The 27,512-nt window shown below is 43.0% G+C and overlaps 1 protein-coding gene across 1 annotated transcript in view; it reads right to left on the bottom strand.

Annotated features, from left to right (window-relative positions):
* The window catches only part of ascc3 (activating signal cointegrator 1 complex subunit 3), a 93,543-nt gene that overhangs the window by 14,963 nt on the left and 51,068 nt on the right, over positions 1 to 27,512 (bottom strand). Inside the window, exons 12-30 of the mRNA XM_028424792.1 lie at positions 25,102 to 25,278; positions 24,763 to 24,834; positions 21,222 to 21,356; positions 10,793 to 10,984; positions 9,915 to 10,139; positions 8,793 to 8,912; positions 8,506 to 8,670; positions 8,306 to 8,392; positions 7,955 to 8,131; positions 7,299 to 7,524; positions 7,032 to 7,186; positions 4,956 to 5,054; positions 4,709 to 4,877; positions 4,375 to 4,595; positions 3,923 to 4,008; positions 3,633 to 3,799; positions 3,409 to 3,554; positions 1,855 to 1,975; positions 1,551 to 1,693 (exon numbers count right to left, since the gene is read on the bottom strand). Of these exons, the coding sequence (XP_028280593.1) occupies positions 1,551 to 1,693; positions 1,855 to 1,975; positions 3,409 to 3,554; positions 3,633 to 3,799; positions 3,923 to 4,008; positions 4,375 to 4,595; positions 4,709 to 4,877; positions 4,956 to 5,054; positions 7,032 to 7,186; positions 7,299 to 7,524; positions 7,955 to 8,131; positions 8,306 to 8,392; positions 8,506 to 8,670; positions 8,793 to 8,912; positions 9,915 to 10,139; positions 10,793 to 10,984; positions 21,222 to 21,356; positions 24,763 to 24,834; positions 25,102 to 25,278 (2,883 nt within the window). The remainder of the gene's footprint in view (positions 1 to 1,550; positions 1,694 to 1,854; positions 1,976 to 3,408; positions 3,555 to 3,632; positions 3,800 to 3,922; positions 4,009 to 4,374; positions 4,596 to 4,708; positions 4,878 to 4,955; positions 5,055 to 7,031; positions 7,187 to 7,298; positions 7,525 to 7,954; positions 8,132 to 8,305; positions 8,393 to 8,505; positions 8,671 to 8,792; positions 8,913 to 9,914; positions 10,140 to 10,792; positions 10,985 to 21,221; positions 21,357 to 24,762; positions 24,835 to 25,101; positions 25,279 to 27,512) is intronic.

The raw sequence follows: 27,512 nt of genomic DNA, 5'->3' as shown, positions 1-27,512 counted from the left end.
AGAAGCAACGATTTAAAATGTTCACCACATTTGTCTGCGAAACAAATAAACATTTATTATATAAATGCTTTCAAACCCATCTGTTAACTCACAAGGGTCCCTGATCACGCCGGTGACAAGATCACCTGACATTTCCAACAAAAACACTACACCAGCTGTAGTGCTGCTGATCATTGGACAGTGCATGTTGATAGACCCAGTAAAAATGCCTGTAAATACACATATGGTAAATATTTGTATATATTTTTACCTAATTTCAATTTGACCTTTCTTTGTTCATATTTGCTACCTATATGTTACTTTTTCAAGTTCCAAAACAGTTCATTGAGCATTTTTGTGATTATTGTCATAAACAGTATTTTTTTGGGCCCAATATGTTAATAGAGTAGGTTAAAGTTAAAAAATAGTAATCAGATCATATAGGTGAGGTTGTGCTGAGAAAAAAGATACCAAACATATGTATGGAAAACATTTTCAATGTGGGATATTAAGACAAAATCAAAAGCATTCAGAAAGGGCCAGAATAGGCTGAGTCTCTTAAGGGTTAATATGCACAAAACATACCAAGTGATATTTTCATGTGCTTGAGCACCTGACTACGTCATCTCTGTGTATGTGTTTAAAATACATAAAAGAACTAAATAATCACTGTATGTGTTTTTTAGCAAAAAAGTTGCATAGAAGAAGTGATAAGCTCAGAGATCAAGAACAAAAACACACCCTAATATACAACCAAGAGTGTAAAAACAACACTGTGTATGAGGTAATAACAAAGAGTGGGAGCTGAAAATCCAGCCCTGTGAGAGAAGGCGCCGAGGGCGTCACTGAGCAGCAGCAGAGGGAAGAAAGAGCTGTCAGGTCAGAGAGGGGATACGGGGCGGCGGGTGACCCCCGGCGAGAGTTAAGCAGCTATCACCAGAAGCCTGTCAGTCAAACAGCAGGGGGCTGAGCCGCTACACGGGCCAGTGCAGAGAAGCAGCAGGCAGCGGCATATATCAGCGGAACACACACAGTGTCTGGGGGCGCTGCGCGCGCACACACACAGGAACTTGGCCTGTGTTATAAGAAACTACATATTTGTACTGAGTCCAAGCTCAGGAAAGCAAATCCAGGACTTTGTAACAGCTTCAGCTGTGTAATTTCAAACTTAAATGGATAGCTAATTACTAATGGTGCTTTAAGTAGATGTTGATGTCCTACCTGTACAAGCAGCTACAAAACAACAAGCCAGAGTCAGCCTCTCTGAACGTTCTGAGGCCCCTATCTGAAACCTAAGGTATGCACAGACAATATAATGGAGGATGAAACAGGCGTTTCTGGCACAGGTTGGGTGGAAGCCATCTGTAAGTATACTTATACCAGTGTCCATGAGAAAAGGAACAGATTGTGAGTTGAAGGAAATACAGGACACATCAGGCCTTTCGTGCTGTGAGGATGTAATACTCGCACCTAACTTGGGCTCTATGTGCTAAAAACATCAGTGACCCACACTCAGTGTCGTCCCTGAACGCCTCATCCTCCTTCTGTGTGCAGACACAGTGTTAGCGTACCTCTCTCTCGTCCTGGTGCAGCCACTGTTTGGGGTTGTCCTCTGTAGCCAGGTAGGCGATGAGGTCCAGGGCGGTCAGACGGGTCTGCCTTCTTGACGACACAAAAATCAGCACAGGCTTGGCCGGGGAGTGACTGCGTATGGCTGCAAAGAGTCAAACACAAAGGGTTGTTGAACATTTTACATTTTCTTTTTTGTTTTAGAAAATAGCTAGCGCTATCTGACCTTAAACTGTACCAGACTGTGTGGCACACGTGCAAATGTGACTGCCCAATTAATGTCTAAACATGGATGTGGAGCTGTACCTTGAAAGGTGGGCTTGTTCATAGTGGCCATACGGGGGCAGTAGTGTTGCCCTGGGAAACCGTGGATGTGAACCTCGAGTGGAACAGGGCGAACAGACGGGCGGAAGTTAAACAATCCCACCTGTTAGAGACAAAGAAGCAGGGTGAGAGGGGAGGGTGGAGAGGAAAAGAAGGAGTGAGGAGAAAGAGAGATTTAATGTGAGCAGCTGGCAACATGAAGCCCCATCTGGCTGCAATGTGAACTGTCTGTCACTGTCACGGAGACACAGGGCAGCAGGCCGCTGCCGGACTCCTGTGTAGCCTGTGGTGTGCCAACTGTGTTTATAGAGTGATAAGGTGTTACGGTCCACTGTGTCAACACAAGTGGACTCAAACTGTGTGAAACTTAATTTAACCACTGGCGCACACATCAAAAATATTCTGAAAAACACAAAAAAAACAATAGAAAGTGTTGTAAAGTGTGTGTCCCATTGTTGTGTGTCACCATGCTGAGGCCTGCTGCTTGTCTACAGACATCTTAAAAGCCTGGATAAGGGATTGGACTGCTACAAATCTAGCAGCTCAGTCCCAGCAGCAGTCAGATTTATGGATGGCAGACGGCCAATCTGGAGCGCCTGAACTCTCTCTCTCTCTCTCTCTCTCTCTCTCTCTCTCTCTCTCTGCAGCACAGCAAATATAAGGGAACACTATTCAGACAAGTGTGATGTGCAGATATGATTGATCTCAATAGACACAACAATGCCTTCATAATATATATTTACCAACAGCAAAGGCCAGGACGAGAAAAAACAATAAAGCATTTAGGAGTAATCACTGGTGGGAAGATGGCCGTGTTATGTCTGTTTTTAAAGTCTTGATAAAATGAACTTAATCTTCTGAACCTCAAGCAGTTTTAGGGCATTTTTTTCCTCCTGTCAAAAAGTAAAGTAGAAAACATTTGAAGTTTTAACTGTTGGTTCTACAATAATGTAAATAAACTGGAATCAGGTGCTATTTTTTTGTTGTAGAAATCTGGAGATCATTTTTTCTTTTTGAGGATTTTTTAAATAGAACCTGTAGAACAAAATCCAACTGTGATTTGTTTATTTTCTCTAATAGAACGGTATATGAAGTGTGATGCATCCATTGGCCATGGGAATATTCAAAGTGACATATGGACATTTCGCCCAATTTTTCATTTTTTTGGACAGTTCACGTTGAAAAATTGACAAATACTGCAAAGAGGTGTGTAAACAATGACATCATGCATCATTTTGATGTTCTACACCTTCAGCTCAACAATCCACAAAGAGACTGAAGATTCACTTTAACTCCAGCTCAAACATATCTGTTTTCCTCAATTAGTATTAATTTGCAGAGTAAATCTGATATGATGACACTGAAAACCATAGAAACACAGTGTTAGACAGAGACTGTGGTTTCTGGCTGCCTTCCTGCAGCACTGTTCAAAGCCACTTTGATCTTTGTTGAGAGGAAACGCTCTAAAGGACAAGGGGGACAGGAGGCAACAAGGACACACTGACAAAGCCATGTAGAAGAAACAGTGAGTATGACCTGTCCGATTCCCAGCCAGTCCGCGAGGTCTCGAGCGTTGGCCAGCGCCGTGGACAGACCGACTACTCGGACACTCTTAGAAGTGTGAGAGGAGATGAAGTTGGTCCTGGACACAATGACCTCCAACACTGGACCTCTGTCCTCACCTGGAAATCAACACAGACAGCTGTTTCAGCGTCCTCACAGTCATCAGTCAGATGAAGTGGAGTTATCCGGCCTCTTACCGAGCAGGTGGATCTCATCAATGATGAGAATGGCTACTTTCTGAACGTAGCTTCGGTTCTGCCAGCTCCTGCTCACTCCGTCCCACTTCTCTGGTGTGGTGACGATGAGGTCGGCCTGCGCGATCGCTCTCATATCTGGGGTCACGTCACCCGTCAGCTCCACCACCCTGCACACACGTAAGAACAAGGAAAGTCTTTCATATCATTTCTAGACTTTGACTCCAGCTCTTTCATTTATTGTTAAAGGAATGAAAGAGTCATGACTACATGTTTCCACTGTGAGTTCTCACTTCTTTCCCAGTTTCTCCTCAATCCTGATCTTCCAGTCCTCAATCCTCTCTCTCACCAGGGCTTTCAGAGGGGCGATGTACACCACCTGAACACACCGAGAGGAATAAAAGCTCATTTCATGAAAGACGCAGAGCCAGGGAATTCCTACTGAGTCTTTATTGGGGGCATTTATGCCTTTAATAGAGTGGACAGTGAAGAGAGATAACATATAAAGCCTCAGTTTATAAGGCGCCTTCTTAACCTGGTGAACATGGTGAGTTTTTAATCGAATGGAATCGATATGTAGGCAAAAAAAAAAGAAGAAAGAAACTCTGGATTTTCTAATCAAACGATAGCTAACCTGCAGTGTCAGTTACCATGGTAACTCAGCTGTCTTTACAAATCCCACTTACATTTTAGTTTATTCTTACCCAACACCTTACATTCGATGGTAGCACAGAGGGAATCAGACCTTAGAGGATGGATACTGGTTGAAGACCCGGAACATGGCCATCTCTGCTGCTATCGTCTTTCCAGAGCCAGTCGGTGCCCCCAGCAGGACGTTGGTGTCGGTGTGGTACAGCGTGTGGAAGATCTGGGTCTGGATGGGGTTATAGTGAGTGAACTTGTACAGACTCTCATACTCCCGGTTACCCAGAGCTGTCACAGGCAGCGGCTGCAGGTCCAGCAGCTCTGAGAGGAGAGAGTAATGGAAAAAGGTTTACTGTCTTGTCCTCACAGGTAAACCACAAGCTGAATTAAATGTTAGCAAAATCCCTGCAGTGTGTGTGTGTGTGTGTGTGTACCAGTGTGTGGCGGGTGTCTTTCTGGTAAGATGAGGTTCTGGAAGTTGATGATGCAGACAGCTTCAGCCCCAAGCCAGCGATCGGACACCACCTTGATGTAATACTGAGAAGGCAGCGGTTCGAATATGGGAATGGTGAAGACTATGTACTGAGGCTCTCCTGTCACCACCTGGAGGGAGAAACACAGTCCAAAAGGTCAGGAAGCACATCAGAGGAAGACTAAGGAACCCAAAATACAAAAACACACCTGTTTCTTCTGCAGGAGGAAGTACTCGGAGTGGTAGATGTGGTCGTTCATGGGATCTTCAACCCACAACCACCAAGGTTCACCCACTGAGCCGTGCACCTTAACACCAAGACAAAAACAAACACACAATTACAGCTTCTTGGGACTAACATCCGCAACAAGACAATGATAAAATTAGTTTTGTATTTAGACTCACTTCTTCAGTTCATTATTGAAACAGCAAATTGCGTTTGGCTAGGTGGCAGAAAACAAAAGAATGGCAACAGTACCACTGCAATGTCTCCAGGGCTTGCACAGTTATTGTTGGATTTTCCGCGTTTCCAATTTATTGTGTATTTTTAATCACTACAGCCGAGTTCTGGCTGATTAACAGTGAACATTAGGAAAGAAGATAGAGTGTATGCTAAATATCAGCACCAAAGATTTGAATCCTGGCACAGAAGAACAGTGAATAATACTTGTGACACTTGGTATCATAGAGAGTCAGTGTGGTCTGCTTCCTGGGTGCCATCAGGGAGGCAGCTCATGTGTCGGTACATGTGTCCTGGCTCTGCAGCCGGATCAGAACTAAGCCAGCTAGTGTTCCATTACCACTCTCCCATGATTGGAGCATGCATCGCTAATCGGACATAAACATTAATCTTCATATTCAGCCATGCTACAATGAGCTTCCTATTCCACTCAGATTCCATGACAAACTCTGGACTAAGCTTCTAGAGATCCCAAAGGGCATCTCTGCCCGCTGAGGTGGGACATGTTGGGGAGTCCTGGAGGCATTTCAACTCTCCAGGACAGATGGAGATTCCACGGCTGGAAGAATAAGGTAGGAGCAGAAGCTCTTCTTTTCTCCAACGTGTGAATGAGGCTGCTTGGGTGGTTTTGGTGCACAGAATATGTGGGATGAAAGAAGCTGAGTTCACAGCTGAGTTCTCTGGACTATATGCTGCTTTTGAGAAGTGTCACAAGTCGGATAAATAATCTGGTGTAAAAATATCTCTCACCCTATAGGCTGAACATGGGCGGTGGGAGGTGCACAGCCGCTTTTTTTTTTGTTAGTTTTTTTACAGAGCAGCAGCTGTAGTCAGCTTGGATTCACAGCGTAATCCTCCCCTCCACTGCTGAGGTATGTCCAAAACAATCAGTACTATGCCTATTAATACTTATAGCAGAATCATGAGGCACTAGCATAGCAGTGTACAGCCGCTTTTAGCTACACCTAGGTATAAATATGCCTGGCAGTACCATTACTGATACCACTATGGCTTCAAATATGAACAGTGACCAACTCTATGACCTCAGTCACAGTGTTGGGATATTTTATTATCTAAACAGTTTAGGACAAGACTGGAATGTACTTTTATTTTTTTAGTTCTGAAATACTGAATTTTTGAAAAATTAAATTTGGTTTTCTGCTCTTTACTATGTGACTTCTTGACTGACACATGTTAGGACAGTAAGTACTGCTGCAGGTTTGACATGGTCTGTCAGGGTTTTTTGGAGGATAAGCACAGTAGAGCACAGGACACCCTGCAGACACGCTGCACCACACCGAACACATGATCACATCTGCTGAAGCTTTCAAGGCCACACAGGTGTGCTCACACAGGGCTGCTTCACCGCTTGGCTCGCATATGCTCGTGTTCAAGTGCTGAAATATGAAACCCATATCGGGTATAAATCCCATAAAACTTTGTAAAGAGGAGACACAAAAGGTTTTCTACACATTTTCCATTTTAAAGTTTCGGACACAAATTTCCAGACGTGTAGATTTTTCAGATCATGTTTGCCTCCTTATAGACGTCAGCTTCATGTTTTTTATGTAAACAAAAGTTTTAAAATCTAAGATTTATCCTTGTGTGTGTGACTGAGACAGATGTGAAGGTTTGAGCGAGGCAGAAGGTATGCACACAAAGGCGAAAGGTGCACAAAGGTGAGTCTTGCTTTTTGTGCACAGGAGTGAAGTTGGTCAGGATTGGGCTTTTCCAGACTTAAGTAAGAACTAACAACATTGAGGTGATGTTGTGTGCAAGAACAAAATAACACAGCTGAGTGAAAACCGCAGCATTTCTCACTGACCTGGTCGTTCCAGCGGAAATCGGGCGTGATAGCCAGACGCACACGTAAGACGGTGCGTGTGATTGGCTGGATGCTGGCCTCCATGGTGAGTGAGGGAATCTGGTGGGCGCACTGTTTGACGGATAACCCGATGTTGACATGGTGTAGCATGTGACCTGGGGACAACAGTCATTAAAAAAAAATTTAAAACATTTGTTCTATAGGTGTGTTTTAGTGTTGTTCATACAGCCTGGATACAGCAGTGAGGGAGGATTCTGCTGCTCTCACCTATCTCATCCTTCCTCATTTCCTTCAGCTTGTCCACTGTGAGTTTCTTCTCCTCCAGGCGGTTCAGCACCACATGGCTCAGGTTGGGGAACTGGCGGAGAGGGTGGGCAAAGGCCCAAAGCCGCTTGTCAATCACCTTGCAGAGGGTGAGCAGTCGGTAGGTCATGGCCGGCCAGCGTTTCCTCAGTGCAATCTCAAACAAAGCCCTCACAATCCGAGCAGCATTCTGTGAGAAGCAGCAGCAGCAGGAGAAAAATAAGCAGAATCAGCATCAACTCCAGAACTACACGCACTGCTGCTGCATCTGCGGACAGCTTTAACAATAAGTGATGAGAGCTGGAATCAAAAAGGCATTTGTAACGGGGCTGAGGAAACCTGCCACAGCTGTATGGTACATTTATGTTGTGTACAGATGATTAATGATGTGTGATCAAGAGGAGGTCTGCTGCAGTTCAGGGGTGCAGGTTGGCCACAGCTGCGCACTGATGGATTGCCCAGTCAGTGCTGGAGGGGAGGTCAGATGATGCTCAAGCCTGGTCAGCATGTGATTGATTTGGTCAGGTGTTAATGTACTCTGATTGTCTGGTGCATGCTCTCTGGGTGGGGGACAAGTGAGAGGTCTGAGATGGACACAGGCCTGACACTGTTAAGCTCACCTGTGCTACGTATGACAGGTCTGAGATGAGGGAGAAGCTGTCCACCTCGCCTCGGCCGATGTAAGTCTGCAGCAAAATGTTGACCTTGCCGTAGCTATTCTCCACGCCGCCTGCAGCCGGGAGCTCGCAGAAGTTGTACAGCATCTGCTCCAACTCCTCCATCTCCTCTTCACGGACCTGCCAACACATCCTCTCTGTGAGACTCAGCAGTTTTCATACTGATTTTAGTGGCATTTCAAACCTTTTTGAAACATTATCAGAACCATCAACAGGGATAAGCAGATCTTAGTGCCCTCAGACAGTCGTGAGAGGTTTGACAAGTGCGACGAGACAAGTCTGATAATGTCTCACCTTGAGCTGCTCGAACTCCTCGGACTTAGACACAATGTTGAGGATGTCAGCTTCTGTTCGCTGAGAGTTGAAAAGTTCATTGAACGTCTTCACATACAGAAGAAAGGAGAAAGAAAGTGATTCAATCTCATGTGGTAATTTATCTTCCTCTCTACATGATGCAGCATGTGTGTTGCATGTGATTTAGGGGCGGAGTCTACCTCTATGGTGTTGTATCTGATATAGAAGTGGCTGGCGGTTCTTCCCAGGTCAGTGGACGCGAAGTATCCAGTGCGCTCCTCAAAGCGGATCATCCTGGCCTTATCCAGCTTTCTACCCGACTCCATCACCAGCTCCTTCCTGTACAGCTCCAAACCTGGATCCATCTGAAACAGATTCCAGGGTTTGAACATGAAAACAGCATTTTTTAAATGTCACACAATACAAATGCATCCAGGGGTTTGGAAGTACTCAGCAAAAGGATATTGTTTATGTGACTGTTACCGACCTGATAAGCCTTGTGGTTGATGCCATATGCCAGTGGGTTGGCCCTCATACGGACATACAGGTAAGTGTAACTGAGCCACTTCACAGCCTCCTCCACATTGGTGACTGTCCCTAAAGCAACCTGAAGCAGGAGAGTGAGAGAGAAACACCTGAATGACACTTAAAAACATGGCTGGTCTCTGCCTCCATCTAGTGGACATTTATCAGAAGTGCAGTCATAATATTACAATCAGTCCAACAACAACAACATCAGAACAGATGAAATGCCTTTACTGTTTTCTAAATGTTGTGTTTTCTATTAATTAAGGTTAGTTGACATCAGATTTGAAGATGTCATTTCAACATGGAAAACTGATCTAAATTTCAAGAATTTCCCCTCGGGGATAAATAAAGTAATTCTGATTCTGATTCTGAAATATACATAAAATGGACTGATTAGTGCTTTTGTATTGATGCAGTGGGCAGCTGTGACTGTAAGGTCGGTGGTGGTATCCCTCATTCAGGTTAGAACAACTGACTGAAGCTGGTTCTGCTGCATTATAAATACAGAGCAGTGGAATCAACATAAAATCGGAACAGGTGAATTTTGTGTGCATAAAGTATCACACAACTGGAAAAAAAACTCATTAGCATTCATTACCAGCTTTTTGCATACCACTGAAGTCGGCAGGTCTCCCAAATGAGAGTGAAACTGCTGCCACTGAATCATTCTGTGTGAATAAAAGTCTGAGCACATGTTGGTATGATGTGGTCTGAACAAGAGATCATAATTGCAGGATGTGCTGAAAACACTTAGAATATGAATATGGAGATTGCAGAATAGTTTACTCAACAGGAATATAAAATAGTACACAAACACAGATGCAGAGTGGCGGACATGTTGTTACCCACACAGGTGTAATGTTACACAAGGATCTGTGTGTGTAATTAAGCTTCCTCCAACATCCTGAGGGATGATGAAACCTGCTGCAACCTGCCACTGTTTTGTCACTTCCTGATGCAGCAAAACTTAAAGTTTTACATATTCAAAATGTTCCTCACAAAAGAGAAGAAGAAAAAGTGGAAGAGCAATTCCAGACCTGGAAGAGTAAATAAAGAAACATGGTTCTGGACAGAGGCTCACCTCAGCGTTGAGGTTGTCGGCCAGGCTGTCCAGGAACTGACTCTCGATGGGGTTCTGCTGTGTGAGCAGTGTCAGGTAGTGGCTCAGCTTGTCGTGGGTGGTGATGATGGTGCCCTCGCCGTACTTGTCAAACTGGGGACGGCCTGCACGGCCAAAAATCTGCATGACGTCCAGGATGCCCAGGTCAACCAGAGTGCCGCGCTTAGCGTCATAGATTTGGGTCCCCTGTGAGAAGAATGTGAGAGAATATTTTGTCATATTCATATAATATTTTATTCATATTAATAAATATCTGAACACTGGTAACATCTTTGGTTTTTCTGTGGAGGCTCTATTTTCAACTGGATCCCCACACAAACGAGTTGGCCTCCATCCCTGTCAGAGAAAAGTCATCTTCGCCCCCCGTCAGTCCTGTGTCCGCTGTTTAACCTCTTTCTAAGGAACCACTGGAAATTCTGCTCACTCTATAACTGTATCTGCATGCCAGCAAATTCAGGATTGAAACCCTCATTTTCACCTTCTTTGGTGTGCTCCCTAGCTTCTCCATGCTCACTTCATAGCAAGAGGATAGTCATAACCACAGTAGCGTTCTTCCTTTGAATCACTAACTAAACCAGTCAGTAGAGGCAGTCTTTTAATGTTTTCCAGAACTGTATTCAAAATATTTAAACTTAAGCTGTTTACACTGCACATTAATTTAACTGTTGGACTTTTTTTAGGGACACACACTCCTCCTGCTCTGTTCACTCTGATTAAATGTAGCTAAAAACAACATCCAGCTGGTTAAGAGCTTACTGAGCTGTTACTGGGGTCTTTGGAGTGACAAACCAAAATGCCAGAAAGAAAAAACAAAGCAGAGAAAGTGAAAAGATGCTGACCTTGATGATAACTGCGTGTGCTGGCAGGTTGACTCCCCAGGCCAGGGTGGCGGTGCAGACCAGCACCTTGAGGTGGCCTTTGGAAAACATGCTCTCCATCAGGTTGCGGTCAGACCGCAGCATCCCAGCATGGTGGATGCCGAAGCCCTCTGGGAACATCTCCTTCATCTGCTTGTTCCTGGAGCGCTGGACCTGGAAGAAGAGCAGAGGTGAATGTTAGGTTCAGATGTTAACAGTAAGAAATACATGCAGATCCAACAATGATTAAAAACAGGACCAGCAACACAATATAATGTGGTAACATCCAAAGGAATTGAAGCAGACATTAGCGAGGTGCAGACAGAGACCACACACACACACACACACACACACACACACACACAGTCAGATAGAGATGTGTGCTGTGATTGACAGCAGGCCCGTGACCTGGCCGGGCTTGGGGGGAGCCTTCATCACAGGGCTTTATCTCTCTCTCTGGGCATCTAAATGGAGGTCAGCACCCAGCAGGCCTCTGCACCGCAAAGAGAAAGCCCATTATAGCCAGCAGCTGTCTGCCACACACACACACACACACACACACACACACTGACTGTTTGGGTTGCAATGAATGCCTGCATTTGTATGCAAACCTGGTGGAGAAAAGTGCACTGAGACCGTAAGTGTTCAAATGCGCAGCAGGTCTGCGGCTGTCTGACTGACAAGCAGCTAAATTGTTGCTGAAGGTTTGTTTTTGCCTAAAAACACACACACATGCTGTATTTTAGCATTTGTTGGCTTTTCTTCCTCCTTCATTTTGCAGTGCCGCTCTGAATCCAACCATCTTAGGTGGGTTAAAATCTGCATAGAGGATTGCATTATTGTATCTGGAGAGACGGCAGAGCTCCGTCTGACAATTTCAATGTTTAAGATCTTTAATTCAGCCGCTATCTGCCATAACATCTCGTCTCCTCTCCTCCTACTCGGGTCCTATCCCACATTTATGTGCCACTCTTGCACACCTGCACTAAGCTCCTCTCCTCGTCTCCTCCCATTTATGTGCTCCCTCCTTCCCTCCTTTCTCCCCTCTCCTCCTCTAGTCCACACCAGTACAGTGTATCCGGAATGTATTCACAGAGCTTCACTTTTTCCACATTTTGTCATGTTACAGCCTCATTCCAAATTGTATTAAATGAATCTCTTCAACATTTTTTGAATTTATTAAAAATAGAAAACTAGGAAATCACATTTACATAAGTATTCACAGCCTTTGCAATGAAGCTCAAATTGAGCTCAGGTGCATTCTTTTTACCACTGATCATCCTTGAGATGTTTCTACAGCTTAATTGGAGTCCACCTGCTGTAAATTCAGTTGATTGGACATGATTGAAAGGCACACACCTGTCTATATAAGGTCCCACATTGACTGTGCATGTCAGAGCACAAACACCAAGCATGAAGTCAAAGGAATTGTCTATAGACCTGCGAGGATTGTCTTGAGGGACAAATCTGGGGAAGGACACAGAAAACCTTCTGCTGCTTTGAAGGTCCCACTGAGCACAGTGGCCTCCATTATTCATAAATGGAAGACGTCTGGAACCACCAGGACTCCTCCTAGAGCTGGCCAGCTGTCTAAACTGAGCAATCGGGGGAGAAGGGCCTGAGTCAGGGAGGTGACCAAGAACCCGATGGTCACTCTGTCAGAGCTCCAGCGTTCTTCTGTGGAGAGAGGACAGCCTTCCAGAAGGACAACCATCTCTGCAGCAATCCACCAATCAGGCCTGTATGGTAGAGTGGCCAGACGAAAGCCACTCCTTAGTAAAACAAACATGGCAGCCTGTCTGGAATTTACCACAAGGCACCTGAATGACTCTCAGACCATGAGAAACAAAATTCTCTGGTCTGATGAGACAAAGATTGAACTCTTTGGTGTGAATGCCAGGCGTCATGTTTGGAGGAAATCAGGCCAATACCATCCCTACAGTGAAGCATGGTGGTGGCAGCATCATGCTATGGGGATGTGTTTCAGCAGCAGGAACTGGCAGACTAGTCCAGACTTGAATCCGATTGAACATCTCTGGGGAGACCTGTCTCCCATCCAACCTGATGGAGCTTGAGAACGGCAAAGAAGATAGGTGTGCTAAGATTGTGGCATCATATTCAAAAAGACTTGAGGCTGTAATTGCTGCCAAAGGTGGATCAACAAAGTATTAAGCAAAGGCTGTGAATACTCATGTAAACGTGATTTTTTTGTAACATTGCCTGATGGGGTATTGTGTGTAGAATTTTGAGGTAAGATATTAATTTAATACAATTTGGAATAAGAGCTGTAACATGACAAAATGTGGAAAAAGTAAAGTGCTGTGAATACTTTCCAGATGCTCTGTATGTGCTACTCTTGCGTGTCTGCTGGTCTGCCTCCCAGTTTATGTTCCACTCTTTGCATACTTGGACTGAGCAACTGTGAGATCGCCAACAAATAAAAAGCAAAAATCCAAGTATGTGCATGCACAGATTTCAGGAAGCCATCTTGTTTTGTGTCACTACATGTTGTTAAAAAAAGGCAACAGGGGAATGAAGGAAGCTGTGACTGGGTCTGAACATTTATATCAATGGAATGTTTATGGCAGGTCGCCACAATCTGATATCTGACTTTGATTTTTTAGACCCTTAGAGAGTCTGCAGTGTTTTGCTGACACCGTCAGTTTGAACTAAGGCCCGGACAGTTCTTTTCTTTATCTGCCTCTTTCAGCAGTTTATTTGCAGTCCTTCAGCCATAAAGACCTGACTCACACTGGACACACGACTTTAGGTATTTCAGTGGTGGGTGATGCTCAGGGTTATGTGGAATAGGAGGGATAAGATCTTTGAATGAGTCTATTATTAAATCAAGGTAACATGACTGTACTGGAACAGCAGGAGGAACAGCATTAACCAGCTGCTTGGCAGTTTGAAATATAAATCTGGTGTTATGTCAGTGGGTAAGTCCCTTATACCCAGATAATTAAATATTCTCTCCACCTATCTGCCTTATGTATTTCAGCATATATCCAAGTCTGCCTTCTTAAAGAACACTTGGCTCTTGTTTGTGCAGGAGCATCTGGCGTTCAGATGGAATTAAGTCAGACTAAGACGGTTAAAAAGAAACATTCATTTAAGGGTTTCCTTCCATACCTGGTTGCTCAGGGCACATAAAGGTCATAAATGCTATATAATTAAAATTAAATCTGTATACTTTGGCATCTTTTACACATGTGTGGGATAATCTCTTAACACTTGTCATCTGATAGAGGAGGATGGAAGTCGATTTGTTATGCAGGTACCCTTCTACTTTCAGTTCCATCCTTTGTGATGTGATTTACAAAAATCCCATTAAAATGATGCAACATAACACCAGCTACCATGCAACTGAGTCCTCGCCCCGCACCCATCTTCAAACCCGGCCTTCAATTTGACGTGACCTTCACACCTGTAAAGATTCATGAGTGAATTGTTCAGCACACACACACACACACACACACACACGCACACACACTCACAATCTGAATGCAATACAAAGCATACTGTCACAGCCGGTAAAAAGAGCAGTCTTCTTCTGCTACACAGAATAAAGACACATGTGTCTGAAAACCAGGGCAAACTCTGGCCTGGTGGGAGTCTTCAGGACCGGCTCGTGCACTGTGCTTGCTGAGATCCACGTGAACAAGGGGAGGGCAGGTAATTGAAATGCTACGGCTGAGGCTTTGCTTTGAGGTGTCAGGGTGTGTTACAGCCATGCTTCCAGCCTCTAATCTAAGGTGAGTTAGCGCTGATGTCTGCTGTGCCATGACTGTATTTGAGATGGCAGTGACCTAAGCTCCTGATCAGGTCCCATTAGGCCCTGCTGTTCACCGCAGCTCCTGCTGCTGAGCTCACTCGGCCCACAGACAGCCAGCTGCCAGCTCCACTCACCGTCTGTCGTGGTTGTGACTTTGTAAAGATCATCAGCTAACAGCAGAGCTAAAGTAGATTATTCTAGAGGTTCAAATCTTCTCAGAGACCGCTAAATACATCTTGGTGGAACTAACTGCTTTTTACATTTTTGACAGCTCAATTGGGCCTTATCCATATCACCCATCCTTTGAGAAATGCTACACAGGACTGAAGCAAAAAACATTTTTAGAACTGTAGAAGCAGCAGCGTTCCTGTGCAGCACTTACAGCTTCAAAGCTGAGATTTCAAAGAGTGAAATCACACCACAAATGTGGGGAAATAATACCTGAAGAGCCAAACATGGATGACTTCAACTAACAACCACTCTAGTTTCTGCACTATTCATTTACTTTTATTTTATTTTTTGGTTTAAATGAGCCACAGTGTCTAATTGCTGATGTCATTTAGTGGCCCTCGACTGGAAATGTTAGCCTCTGAGAGGCGTGTTGTTAATGTTGGGTGGGTAGGCAGGAGAGGAGAAGAGGAAGAGGAGGAGGAGGGTGAGATTCTACTCACACCCACTCTCATCCACTTTTCCATTACAATCTGCCTCTTTCTCTGAGTATGCCATTTTATTTTAGCGCTACCTATGAAGCCTAAAATTGTTCAGTATTTTCACAATTTTTATATTTTAGTGGCTCATTTCCTGAAACCACTGATACGAGTTTGTATGATTAGCATACGCCCGCTTTGCTCATCTCAGCAATGGACTCTATTCACACGGAAAGATTAGTCAGTTTTGACAGAATTGTTTTATTAACTCATTTTTGGGCAATAGTAGACACGCACACACACACACACACACACACACTTCTTCCACCAGAGATCATGCAGACTTTCCTGTGGTGTAATTTACATATTAAGATGTCTATTTACAAGTACAGTGTCAAAGGAGTGCAGTCTGAATGCAGTACAAGTCAGTGTCAGTGCTTAATACTGACTGTGCAGCCCAACTCTTAAATGTTTTAAACCTCTGAAACAACAAAAAAAGTTGTATTTAATGAGCTGCTTTAATCATACCGCAGTAGTCTGAGCCTGCTGTGTAGAAAAATACCAGTGGAGCAGGAGGCCACTGAAGCTGGTCCTTTGTGATAATGTTAAGAGATTTAAATGCATTCACCTAGTCATACTTTCTGTAACAACCTGCTCATACAGTCATAATTTGGATAAATGTCGTGACTCAATATTTTGTTTGTGCCAAATATAATTCTGAGAAGAGGATGTTGTGATTTTCTCACAAATATTCTAAAACAACAGATGCAAAAGACAAGACACTGACAAGGCTATAAAAATAATGAACCCATCTGATTCACAAACAAATTGACTGTGTATTTGAAACGCATACAGAAAGCGATGAAGCTATGAGCCCTGTCAAACACAGAAGGCATGTTTCTGTTGTCTAGTTTTCAGGAAGCAACAATGACACACTCTTTCCATCAAGTGTGTGATATTGGCCCTTTGTTCTTGAACGTGGTGGGTGGCAAAGCCGAAGAGTTAACACTTCAGTCAGCTGTTTTAATGCTGATGAAGAAGCAATTAAAGAGGGAAATGGACTTGCTATGCAGCGCCATGATGATAACATGCGAGGCTGCTCCCCGAGGCTACGAGACTGCAGATGAGCTGTAGCACCTGAAGAGCCAGACTGGATGGAGAAGCACTTCACACTCCACGCAGCTTTCCTCACACTGCCCCACTGTTTTCCGAAGCTGTCTTTCTATTTAAGGCAGGTGTTTTGTTTTTTTCTGTGTTACGTGTTTATCACTCCACTGTGTCACTCCTGCTTCCACCAGCCTTTGAGGTGTGGCTCATTGTTGTTGATCAGTGCACTGGGGAGCTGGTTTGGCACAGTGACAGGCTGCTGTCATGGATTTGACACAATGAGAGGACCTGCAGTGGACTAGACATGTAAAAATAGCTCAGAAATGAAAGAAAACAGAGACATTAATGAGCCTAGTCTGGTGTTGCTGTGGAGTCCCTGGAGGCGTCGCACTCAGAGGCATCAGCGTTGCCTGCATTTGGCAGATCTTGTCAGACAAAATGACACAAGAGCTGCACATCAGAAGGCCAGAGAGATGAGGAGTTTACAGAAAAAGATGTGCATGCAAGCAAAGTGAAGGTGCGTCGGAACATTTGTACTGTCGATCACTACCTTCACTCCTCTCACATTCTGCCAGAGGTGTGCAGCTCCACAATGAAACACGACAAGTCCGTGAAAAGCTTTGTGCAATGTGCCTGTGGGACCACAAGGTGTCTCTTATCCTCCACAGTAAATCTCAGTTAATCTACCTTTCCTCTGCTCTAAAAACAGAGGGAGAGGTGAGGAGAAGAGGAGGAGGATGAGGAAGGGAGAGGCTGGATTGTCAGAGCAAATGAAAGTCAAATAGCCTTTTGAATACAAAACTCTCAGGTGAGAGCTTTAGGCGAAGCTTTCCTGCACAGAGGTTACGCCGTGCCTAGCTTTAGTTAGAGATCACAAACATCTGCAGCCTCAAACACACATTTATTTTCATTTCGCGACACACGACTGTTGTTTTAAAACCTCTTTAATGCTACAGAGCTGAATTACAAACACAGTGACAAAACGCCAGACGCCCGACTATCAGTCACACCGCTCACATCTGAGAGTAGCTGAGAAAATAGGTATGTAAAAGGGCTGCCAATGTATTTCAGCTGATTTATAATACATATATACATACATATACATATATATGTATATATTTATGATACATATATACATATTATTTTATATCCTTCTCTTTATTGGTGATCTGTAGAGAAAGGCCGGAGAGAGGGAGAAAGACAGAGACTGGGAATAACAGCAGCAAAGAGCCAGGAGTGGAACTGAACCTCTGTGAGGACTGAACGCCATAAAGTTAGATTTTCTTACAGTCTAGAATTACAAGCTGACACCAAATGTCTTCTGTGTATCAAATCGTGATAAATTTACATTATACGTATTCATCAAATCACTTTCCCCAAACTACTAAAGCACATCAGAGGGCCACACAGTCATAGTCCCTCACTTACAGCATCTAACGTGTATGAATCCGCTGTGGAAAATAGTCCCTACTAAAAGCAAAATAAAGAACAGACTGAAACTAAAGAATAAAACTTAATATGTGTACGCTTTATGTGCAGCACTGAAAGGCTGAAAAACAATAATAATGTTGTGGTTCACACAGAGTATATATTTGTGTAGGAAAATGTATGTTTGCAGCTGCAACGGTAAAATATATCTTATATGAAATGTCTTAATTTGTCATTTAACGTATTGGTAAAGAATTGATCAAAACATTTAAAAGATTATATAAACACTGTCACTATCGGTATGTTTGTAGGTTTGTTTCTTTTCTTTTTTAAGCTCTTTGTTGTCGCCTCGTCAAACACGGAAATATTCAAGCATGAGACAAACGATTAACATTCAAACGTGCAATTCCACACCATCGGCTCCCAGCAGGGAGGCCTCTGCAGTTTACTACAATTACTGTAAATGTCATCCTATTTTCATTACAACTGGATTCCCTCAATAGCAAATAAATCAAATCTGCATCTTCCCAAACAAATGTTCTTGTGCTTAATAGTACCTCTGTTACAGTGTGTGTGCCTCGTCATATGTTAAGATGCAGCACATAAGAAATCTATATACCACTTCAGAGTCTGTGTTATGTGGTGACTAAAATATGAATATCCATGTATAAAAAACTGAGGGAACAAAAGGAATCAGAGGGTTTTAGAAAAACTCAACATGACTCCTTTCATTAGTATGAAGCACACAAGTGCAGCAGTCAGACTGCACTTGAAGAACAAGAATTCAGGCAAACATCAGAACAGCTAACAACCAACTGTGTGCTATAGGTAAGTTCAGAACCAGGACTTTCTCGCCTTGTGCTGAACCACTCTACAGCAATATCCTTATAAATGGAAACAGTATACAGACAAATTCCGATTGTCTGCTAAGGCAGTGTTTCCCAACCAGTGTGCCGTTAGACATCATCAGGTGTGCTGTGGGAAATTATCCAATTTCACTTAATTAGTCTGAAAATTATGATTCATTTACTGTAAATTTGTCTTCTGTTTGTCTGAGGCAGCAACGTATAGTGACGGGCAGAACACTCCTCGAGTTAGATAACTGACCAAACAGACTTTTGTGCTGTGTCTCGGCCTGGCAGCGCGGCTGACTCTAAAAAAAGTGGCCGCACAGCCTTACATTGAAGGCATTCTTTGCAAATCTACGTAATTAAATTTAGCCATAAAACAAATGAGATGCCACAGGGAGGGGAAAAGATGGGATTGTTGTTGCTTTAGAGGATTAACTGTAAACCATGGAGGAAATCTAAACTACATCTAATACAGGAACTGCTTGATTTCACTCACTTTTATGTTATCAAACCCCTTTCGAGCATTTATATTTAAATATGTAATAACCCTAGCACGCTGTAACTATATATATATATGTATATATATATATATATATATATATATATATATTGCAAAGACGGATTACAAACAACATAGGGGGCTTTCCTATGCATCTCATTCATCTGTCCCTCCGTCACACCCACACAGTTTTCCTACACCGTTTAAAAGGCAGTGCTGTTGTGTAAAATGTCCTCTTTTCTAAATGTTTTCATTTTAGACTCAAGTGCATTTTATAATCAGACTCTCCAAAAACTGTACTTGACTCAAGAATTGACTCTAGTGGGGGTGTATTCAGATATCTAAGCTTGATTGACAGCCTCTCCAACTCGGAAGATAAAGCCAATTAATAGCACGGACAGGAGTGAGAAAAACAGAGTGACTTTTAAAGCTGGATAAATAAAAGCAAAATTACATCACTGACCTTAAAGGGGCATTATTCCACTGCATATGCATATTGGAGATTAAAAAAACACCTATAAATATTAATGTGGGGCAATTTCCAGAGTGCAAATAAGCAGTGCATTATCTCTGTGTGGGCTTAGAGTGGAGTCAGCCTGATGCCCCTGCCTTTGCCGGAGCAGGCTGGACTGACAAACACTCAAAGATGAGCTAATGGAGTGGATAATACTCATTATGTAGAGACACAGGCAGAAGAGCTGGCAGTGAATTAATTTACAGTTAGTGCATATACAAGAAGATTCATTCATGTATACATAAACTGCAGGAACAACTGCTCTTATAAAAGTACTGTTTCAAAGAATAACCAGGCCACGACGCACCATTTTTAGCGTAATCTCGTCTCTATTTCCAGTTTTAGAAAGCATGAAAAGTGATCTGATTTGTATACATATCCCATTTAAATAGAGAGAAGATTAGAGGCGCATCAATCTTGGCTCAGCCCCAGGGAACAGAGGAAAAGGTTACTAAATTTATCACTCTGCCTTCTGTTGCAGGAGATTTAAATATGGGAGTTGGGAGCCTGACTGACCGTCCTCTGAGGGAGAATATAGCTCCACCTCTGTGTACTCTCACAGCGCGGAGACCATTAATTACACACACACACACGCACACTCGCTATCAGCTCTCATGCCTGCGACACTTGCAATATAGGACCAAAACTGCCTTCATGGAGCAATAACGAGCTGTGGATCATGAAACATGCCGTCTTTGCCAAACAGACTTTGTGTCAGCGACACCCAAAGACATCTGAATAAACATATAATGTATATAAATTACCAAAAATTAAACTGTCTTTAAAAATTATTTACAATGTGAGGTTGAAAGCTTTATGACTTTACGCTTACAGATCACCACTGAATCAAGCCAGGTCTCCGACAGTAAAATACATTCAAGAGATGTAGTTAAGTGTCTCTCAAGCTGCCTGCCATGCCTTTAGTGGAGCAGTTTATGCTCCTGCAGAGATGAAAGTGTATAGTTTGTTACATAAATGCTGGAGTAAATTGCAGGTTTATTTGAGGTGGTAACTCTGTTAAAGGCAGGGTAGGAGATTTCATTCTGATGCACTTTTTGTTAAATTAGTGTAACTTCTCTTTACAATCCGATAGCAACCGATTAGTTCGGCAGTTTGGCATTAAAACGAAGAATATGAATCATCTGTGGAAGCTATAAAACGCTAAAAACATCAGCCAATCCTCCGGGTGGACCCTGCGTGGAGTATTGGCTGGTTGTCACTCTCTTCCTGCTCAGCGCGCACAGAGAGGTACGTGCATGATGGCCGAAGTCACAGACCGTAGCTCGTCTTCAGGTAATGCGCGACCATGTGATTGGGAGGCGTGGCTTCGGGGTGAGCTCAGAGAGAAAGGGGCGTGTGTTTACTTTCGAACTCTGGCTGACTCTCACTGAGTTTTCAAAATCTCTCCAAATGTAAGGTTGAAACCTGCGGCTATAAAGTAAAGCCTGGCTTCATCACCAGAGTCAATATTTGATCTGTTGATGCTCATTGAAGCATGTGTGCTAGCTAATCTGCAACAATCAGAGCTAGCACGCTAATCTAAGTTAGCGTTCCACATCCAGACCAGCCTTTGATGAAAGATTTCTTTACCTGTTTCTCACACTGGCCGTAGTCTGGACCCTGGTCTGGCTGAAAGACGCATGAATCTCCATGGTTCTTTGCCATCTCGATGAGCCCCATGGCCGTCCTCACCGTGGCATTACGAGCATGAACGAACACCATCACCTGAGAAAAAAAGGGCAGAGGGTGAAAAGGTCACTTCTGATGATAATGAAAATTCATAACAATACAACAGGGCGAACAATAACAATGAGTTAAGAAAGTCTATTTATCAGATTTCACAAAGAAAAGTCTCAAAGGGGCTTTACAAAAGGATAATACAATACAATACAAGCAAGAGAAACTACAAACACAATCTGAGAAAGGTGAGAGAAAGGCCGCTCTGAATAAATGAGTCTTCAGGCGCTTTTTAAAGACAACAGTAGAGTTTATAGGAATAGATAATCACCTTTTGTTTTTCGAGTGATATGTTGGTAATATAACAGTGATGAATGCAGGCGTCTGACCGTGCAAGGCTCAATATATGAAATTATAAGACAAACTCTAAACTTGGAGCAAGACAAGAAACTACTTTGGAATAAAAGGCAGACAACTTTAAAACAAGCTGGAACACAGCGAGTCATTTATGCTAAGATCTAATGACACAGTCACCTCTAGTCAGTGAATATGGGCTGTCAACACTTTGGGAGATGTGTATGTGGGCTGACCTTTTTTCAGAGAGTGGTGGACATTTAAAGAGAAAGCCATGTTTGAGAGGATAAGTCTAGCAGTCAGGCTGCGGACCAAAGGTTTGCCTACATACAACCGAGTGAAGCCCAGTGTCGAGGACTGGCAGAAGACAGGCACCCACACATGTAGTCGACATTTCTCCTAGTGACCTGTTGTAAATATCTGGCTTCATTGTGACCTAGAATGCTTTGACAACAGCCATTTTTCAGAAAGTATGTTTTTCCAGGATGGGGGCCATGACACCAGGCAAGAGCCGGCTGTCTAAGGACCTTTCACCCAACCGAGATGCAGAGATACTGAAAGTTGTCCACCTTTCTCTAGATATCACTGGAAACAATTCTCACTCATTCAGTTACATGGCGTCAACATGAGAGAGACTTCTCTTGTGGTTTCAACACATAATATTAAGGCTACAAGAGGAATCCCTTTCTAGCAAAGACTGGCCAAGGACCAGGATGACTTCGCAACGAGGCAAGAAGAAGGCTGAACTGCATAAACAGAAGTCAGTCACCTGAAAAATCAGGCACACCAGAAGGTGCAGGATGTCGAGCTGGACTTTGGGATTACATTTACTGGCAAAAAAGCATACTGTACTGGAGAGGATGAGCATAAACAACAGTTCCAGCACCTTCTGACACAAGCTTATGTTGCTGTGACCCAATGTATCCAGTCTACAGTGTAGTATGTATATTTTAAAAACCATTTAGTTGTTTGGATTCCATAATTTCCTTTAAATAGCAGTAAAAGACCTGAGTAGTTACCTTTTTTTAAAAACATTGTTATGGAAAATATTATTAGACCAAACAGTATTGCATGACTGCAGGCGCATTCAGCAACCAGCTGTGTATATGCGCAAAACACACAGGGTCCGCCGAGACGACTGCAGCAAGCGTTATTTATCTAAGGTGTTTTATCAGCACCACTGAGCTGTGTGGAAACGTTGTCGGCAGTAACCGCCGGCTTCTCAGCTTATTAAACTTCTTTCTGGCAGCGTGCTTCCCACCAGGAGGGCGGTGGGCAAATCATAAAGGAAATTTCATCCATCACGTCCTCCCAGTTGAAATTAATATATGTCACAGCCACTTCTTGACAATTTAATATTGAGCGAAGGAGAGGCCTCCCTGAGCTGAGCTGAGCTGAGCTGAGCCGTGGACTCGACGGCCTCCTCCTACAAGCTGGACTGAAGCCTCATCTCGTTTCAACCACGGATAAAAAAAAAGAAAATAAAAAAAACTTGTCAGTGGTGCAGAATCAAGTTGGCTTACAAGTTCTCAAGGGCTACAGAAAGACTCATATTAAGTGTGTCTCTGAGGGAAAGAATAAGCAAGAGAGGAGAAAAAAAGCAAGAAAAGGTGTGTAGGTGTGTGTGTGTGTGCGCATTTGCAATAAAGTGATGCAGACGGGATAACAACATTTCTCAATAGGGAGCTCAACTCCTGCAGCAGATGGGAGCTAAATGGTAAAGTCTGAATTCACAGCTCTCCTTCTCCCAATAGGCCTTCTGAGGCTGTAGAGTGGGAAGCAGAATGAGCGGTGGGTGGGTGAGTGGGTGGGCGGGAGGATAGGGGGAAGGAACAGGAGGGTAACAGTGGGGAAGATAAGGACTTCAGAGACGTTAGATAGCAGGTGTTCATTCCGAAAGGTTCACACAAAAAAATATTTACTGCAGAAGTTCCTATTCATAAAAAAAAGTTCAAAAAATCATTTTCTAGGAAGACAGATGTTGTGTTATAGATGTACTGAGAACATTTCACAGAGGTATGGTGGTAGTGAAACAATCAAACTGAGCACAGTCTGGTTCATGTTTGTTACCACGCTCAGGAAAAACTAACAAGGGGAACTGAAGCCCCTCTTTAATGAGGCGGGGTTACAATGAGTAGAATCTCTGCATCTTTTAGGCCGCCCTGCTCTCATTTTACAGGATTAGACTGCATTTGTATGCCAAGAACACACATATTTAACCCTTAAATCAGTGTAACAACACTGCCAATTGTCTATGTTTACCTTCAAGTTCGAGCAGAAAGACGTCACAATGTTGAGTTTAGCTAATCAGAATTAAAACAGTGCAATAATCAATCTGAGTCTCACTGTCAGGATGCACTACTACCCGAGAGCTCCCACCTAGATTTACTGTTTTGACGTTTTTGCTGCTCCTTTTTAACAATTACCAAATCAGTGAGCAGCAGAATGTACTGTTCACTTTCCTCTAAATTATCCCAAAATATCATGTGAAGTAAGAATTTGCAAAGTTGCGCCATTACAGTCACATTGCTGCTTAGCTGCCTGTCTTCTGTGGCTCTACAGTATGTGAGGACACACTGGCTGTTACATGCAGGTCATTCCTGTCTTTTATCATTAAGTCATGGTTGTGAGCCTCTTCTTGCATATTTAAGAAATCTTTTAAGGCTCATCCAGGTCACCAGAAGCCATCAGAAAAGTAGCAACCAACTCACAGCTGAATATTAACATCAGAGGAAGGTTCACTAATGCTCAGCACGGCTAACTAAAGACATAAGGTCAGCTTGAAAGTAGCTTGTATGTCTTTTCAAAAAACCTCAGATTTTCTTAAAGATGAGGTCATTATAGTAGAACCTAGCAGGCATCTTTGGGATTAATGTGTTTTTTTTGGGGTAAAAAATCTCCTTTGCTTTATTGTAAAGGGGATAAAAGCGGCTTAAAATAATAATATTTTTTTGCGTATGCTAATCTGTAAAAATACACACCGACGTGTGATTGACCAGAATCTACCAATAATCTGAGCACACTGACAGTCCAGAACTCAAGCTTTGGAAGAACAACATATACATTCATTAAGGCTGCTTAAACAGAGAGAAGCTCTCACCTGATGTCCGGCTTTAACCTGTTCCAGAACTTTGTTGTAACAGACCTCTTCCGTGTCATGCATCTGCTGGACCTGTGTAAGACACAATTACATTTACATTTTGATTAACCGATGGATATTTTAAGCATTAACCTGTGACTCCCCTCTATCTTTGTACAATTGTTAAGTTTCTCTGAGTGGTACTAACACTACAGTCAGTGTGAAGGTTCCCCTGTTTGACCTGCTGTTACTTCCTTTGCATTCCCTTCTGGATCTTTAACCCAAACTTCTTGGGAAACAACCTAACTAACAACACTCTGCATATGATAATCCTAATGGTTTATCCCATTGATCTTTTACCTTGTTAGTGCTTTTGATGCCAACGAAGGTCTGTCCCAGCGGCACAGGTCTGAAGCGACTGTCAAAGAAAAAGAGGCCAATGTAGGGGTTGACATGGAGGAAGGTGGCCACATCCAGGTAATTGGGCAGAGTAGCTGAGAGTCCCACGATCCTGATCATGCTCTGGGTGGACTCCACCTAAACATCAGAAAACAACAGTGATGAATTGTTAGACCAAACTCTGTGCTAAAAATAAATCAGTGATGGAGTTGCTTATTCTTTACATGACTGAGTTTAGATGATAACCAAAAAACCATAAAAGCACTGTTCACCGGTCATTAACATCACAATATTGCTTTGACCTAATAAAGAAATGCCTAAAAACTATTTATGGGATTAATGTATGTACTGTATGTTTTACATGTATCTTTGACACTGCCTGGGCTGTTGCTGTTTCTACACAGAAGGTGTGATACGCAGCATATTAGCAGAGCACTAAGCATCTCTGTCTGCCTACAGACGGAACATTTGGGATATATAGGTCACTAGTAGTTTGAAGAAAACATTTGCTCATTTGAATCAGAATCAGACATATTTTATGAACCCCAGGGGGAACCTGCGTACATTCCAGGTGCTCCATGCATGATGAGAAATAATAACAGGTTAGATATATTTAATCAGGTAAGGTAAATTAGCAAGTAAATAAAATATTATACAATAAATAATAAAAACTCCAGTCAAGAAAAATGTAGTTACAAATAATATACCTGGAATAGTGCAAGCAAGTAAAATATAACAGCACTATAACAACATCCAACATGGATAGCATTAATAAGACAAAGTGTTAGATCCGACTGTCTGATCTCAGAGGCAGGGGTTGTACAGTTTGATGGCCACAGGAAGGAATGACCTCCTGCGGCGCTCAGTGCTGCATTTTGGAGGGATCAGTCTGGCTCAGTCTTGTACTGTCTTTAAATTGTCTTTGAAACTCCAAGAAAATTCAATATGTTGTGTATCAATGTGGGGGAGAGGAGAGAAACTAGAGGGGGTGTTGGGGGGAAGAGGGCGAGCGGCGCTATCTGCGAGCCTCCTGCTGGAAGTGACAGGGAAGATTGGTAAGGCCTTTAATGTGATGCAGTACCTGTCAAAGCATCCCATCAAGATAACACCTAACCAATCCCTGCCGGCAGACCAGACCCTCGCTGCACATTCAAACCAACGCTGCAGTGTGCATCATGTTCATCATGCAGAGATTCAAGCACTATTTGTTAGCTTTAACTAGTAGCAACACTAATTTAACAGTCACTCTGTGCAAAGAGATAAAAAAAACCTCAAGTTCAGGTAAGTTAGGGGGGTTAAAACACTGTAGAACGGCTGAATTTACCATGAGTTCAACAATAAAGTATTGCCAAAATAGGCCGATACATGCATAAGTCAGAGTTTGTGATGTGGGTTTCTGTTCCCCTGTTAACACATGAAGTGCCCGAATATTCACACATGGCTCTTTTTTGTCTTGTGGCTTGTTTCCACTCTGTTTAGTGAGCAGGGTTAATTTACATTTGTAAAGTCAGATGTTTAATCCTTTTGAATTAGTTCATGATGGATGCCGTGTTGGATGTAATAACAGCCTTTTAACTCAAGGTCCCTCCTGCATCGATTATCTTGAGGGCCAACTCTTTGACCTTGCTTTACTACAGAGGAGGAGCATTGTTCTAAGGTCCTAAAAATGAAAAATGATGACTTAACTCTCTCACTTAGCACTTTTCACTGAATGTTTCCAACTATCTCTAGTTGCAGACTTACTTTACTGCCAAGAAATAATGGTCAAGGCCATCCATCAACATGGAAAACGCTCTATTCAGTGTGATGCTATGAAATACAGGTACTACACATTGAAATGATAGTCTCAGTTTTTATTTCAGTGAAGTATGAAGGTTACTTATTTTGTTTTGTATTGAAGGAACCAGTACATATTTATTTTGCTTGGAATACTTCACTTGAAGTTACTTCAGTCACTCTATCTGTATGCACTGAATTGTATTATTTGACACCACTTGGACAGTCTTGGTTTTGGATCTTAATCGTGTATATAGTGTGGGTAGTTTAAATCTGTATGAAAGGATATGATATGTTTTAGGAGGAGAACATGGATCAGAGGTGGCCCCCTGGGTCCAGCAGTTTTTGATCCCTGTATTATGGGCATGTGTCCAGTTCAAGCAGCAACCTTCAGGGCTCAGACTTGAAGCCCATGTGGAAGTGTCTTGTAGTGAACTTGTAGTTCATGCTGCAACCACTGGGAGCTGGTTCCAGAAGCGAGTCATTTCCCATAGACTCCCATGTTAAAATGGCCGTCTACACAGCAGAAATGAACATGTTTACAGCCTGGTACAAAAAACATTCTGGTCTCAAAAGATAAGTTTTCTTCTAGTGGC

This window comes from Parambassis ranga, chromosome 16 (assembly GCF_900634625.1).
Source record: "Parambassis ranga chromosome 16, fParRan2.1, whole genome shotgun sequence".
Lineage (NCBI taxonomy): Eukaryota > Metazoa > Chordata > Actinopteri > Ambassidae > Parambassis > Parambassis ranga.
This window is presented reverse-complemented; position numbering and strand designations above follow the sequence as displayed.